A 2,938-nucleotide genomic window follows, 5' to 3' on the forward strand; every position below is an offset into this window, starting at 1 on the left:
CTTCCTTCTAAAGGGACAAGAAACAAATCCAACGATCGTTCTCTCTTTTCTCGTTTCAGCAGCAAAAATTCGTAAAGAAGACAATCGAAGAGTTGTAAAGATAAGCAAAATATTAGAATATAAAATACTTCCATTCATGCCTGAAATCATTTCGAGTTAGCTAAGAAATTCGAAAAATTAGTTCAGCGATTCAAAGAGAAGCAAAAAAAAATTTCCTTCCCTCCTCCCCTCTGAAGGGACAAGAAACGAATCCAACGATCGTTCTCTCTTTTCTCGTTTCAGCAGCAAAAATTCGTAAAGAAGACAGTCGAAGAGTTGTAAAGATAAGCAAAATATTAGAATATAAAATACTTCCATTCATGCCTGAAATCATTTCGAGTTAGCTAAGAAATTCGAAAAATTAGTTCAGCGATTCAAAGAGAAGCAAAAAAAAATTTCCTTCCCTCCTCCCCTCTGATGGGACAAGAAACGAATCCAACGATCGTTCTCTCTTTTCTCGTTTCAGCAGCAAAAATTCGTGAAGAGGACGGCCGAGGAGTTGGAGCCAGCCGGCGGTGGTAGCGGAGACGGTGGCTTCGGCGAGCCCCCCGTGAAGCTGCAATGCACGCAGGCACAGCATCAGCACCAGCAGGGGCCGGGGGGCGGCGGCGGGGGCGGACCCCACCACGGGCACGGCCAGCACCCGGCCGGGANGACGGCCGCGTTCCAGGGGCAGCAGGCGAACGACATGTTCGTAGGATCTCAAACGCAGTTCGCCGCCGGCCTGGCGGACATGAAGAGACCGCAGCCGAGCAGCGGTGGGAAGCCGAGCATGCTCGGGCCGAGCGCCGGTTACAAGCAGCAGTATTCGCCGTACGGTAGCCCGGGATCGATGCCGAATCACGGCAGCCCTGGTTATCCGCTTCCGCCTAGGGGATCCCAGGGCGGCGGACCCAATCAGACCGGATCCCAGGGATCCTTCACCAGCTCCACGCCGCCGAGGCCTCCCTCGGGACCCGGCACATCCACTTTGCAAATCAACCAGGCGCAGCAGTTACATATTAACAATCCCGGCCATCAGATTCAGGTTAGTGGATCGCTTTTCCTTTCTTTCTTTCGCTCTCGTGCACCGGAGAGAGAATCAGAGTTGGTCGATTTTCTTCGATTTTACTCGGGAGAATTGAGAATTTAACGCGATTCGTATTTTGTTTCGTTTTCTTTTGTTGATAAGTCAACGTTCTCATATTCGTGATTTTATCATCGATTAACGGTAATTGCGCGACAAATGCTTTCGATAAATTGTTATTGTTCCTGAATACGCTCGATTATATTAAACGAAATTCGTAACCAATCGCGATTAATATTGTTTACAATATCGTTGTAACGATTATCGGTGTACAATAGCGAAATCGGATACCACCAGTGTATATACGCAACCGTATTGTCAAAAGTAACTTTTTTTTCATAGACAAAATTTCAATATACTTCGCGTTCAATTTTCATCGAATCGGATTACATCTTCATTCGCGATCCGATATAAAAGTAATCCAACGAAATTCGACATTCTCAGATTCTCGAAATACAAATTATCCTACCTACGTAAACGATTAAAAAAAAAGAGTTTACAAATATCAAAGTAGCCAAAATTACCCGAAAAATTACCGCAGACGAATCTCAAATCGCGCAACGATCTAAATTAAAAATATCGCACACCCAATAAAAACAACAGCAACAACAATAATAAAATAATAATAAAACAGATTGAGACGAAAAACGGAGTCAACGAAGTATCGCGCGCGCGCGCGCGCGTCAACCTCGGCCGAATGATATCTGTTGCGTCGCGACGACACGTCTATTTTTGTCGGCGGCATCACGAGTCGGTGGTGGCGACGTCGGTGGTGGTCGTGGTGGTGGTGGTGGTAGCGGTGATGGTGGTGGTAGCGACGTCGCCAGCGAAGGGGCGCGCGACGTTGTGCATCGGTAGTAATAGTAGGAGTAGTAGTAGTAGTAGTAGTAGTAATAGTAGTAGTAGTAGTAGTAGAAGTCGAGGAAAAGGGGGTACGTCGGCGTCACGAGGGCGGCCCGAAGCGCAACAAGTAGTCTACCCCCACCGTTTCCCTCTTTATAAATTTTCCCCCTCGCCATTTACCCCCACCCTCGGGCGGCGGGGGAGGGAGGGTTGCATGGCCGCGCGCAGCCGACGTCGCGACGCCACCACCGTCTGCTCGATTTAAGCTGCGCCTGCAATCCGCGTCAATACGCACCGCGGCTGGTAGTCGCGAGAGTGCACGCGACGGGCGAGCTCGTATGATTTTTTGCTTACGGGGAATTTTTTTTTTTTTTTTTTTAAAGAAGATTCTTTGAAAGAATGATCCTCTCGATCCGCGAATCGATGAAATATGGGATTGAAAATTAAAATGTTTTCGTATTTACGAATTTATTTTATCGATCGATAATCATTTTATTTCCGTCGAACGAGCGTCGAATGAATTATTTAAGGGGATTAGAAGAGAATGGGGATGGGGAGGAGATCGGGAGATTCGTTAAAATCAATGATGGGCCGATGCGGTTGAAGGAATATTTGTGGGGATGTAAAATCTACGTTACCCTATATTTTATTACCGCAAAGGGGAAAAAAGGAATTGTGATATTGCCTGTATAAATCTTCCGTCCAACGAGATCTTCGCTCTCGAGACTGTTCGCGTTTCTGTTGCTAGTCTAAGACCTCTGCAGGTGGTCCTGGATCCTTTTTACGCGCTAATAGATTTATTTTATTGATCCATTGCGGGGACTACTCGAAGCGAAATAGTTACTTTACGAGCGTGGAATTTTTAAAAAATTTTTAAACAACTTCGTCATTCGGTTCGAAACGTATACGAGATAAATGGACAAATAACGATTCTCGTGAGTTTTTTTTTTTTTTTTAGAAAAGAATTCGCATTGAAATAATTGAAATAAT

The 2,938-nt window shown here is 45.6% G+C and overlaps 1 protein-coding gene across 2 annotated transcripts in view; it reads left to right on the forward strand.

Annotated features, from left to right (window-relative positions):
* The window catches only part of LOC102680953 (neurogenic protein mastermind-like), a 223,730-nt gene that overhangs the window by 149,531 nt on the left and 71,261 nt on the right, over positions 1 to 2,938 (forward strand). Inside the window, exon 3 of one of the 2 annotated variants that reach the window (XM_031512707.1) lies at positions 506 to 1,066. In XM_031512707.1, the coding sequence (XP_031368567.1) occupies positions 506 to 1,066 (561 nt within the window). The remainder of the gene's footprint in view (positions 1 to 505; positions 1,067 to 2,938) is intronic. The other variant, XM_006620309.2, reaches the window with a different exon arrangement.

The sequence above is a fragment of the Apis dorsata genome, unplaced genomic scaffold (assembly GCF_000469605.1).
Source record: "Apis dorsata unplaced genomic scaffold, Apis dorsata 1.3 scaffold_502, whole genome shotgun sequence".
NCBI lineage: Eukaryota > Metazoa > Arthropoda > Insecta > Hymenoptera > Apidae > Apis > Apis dorsata.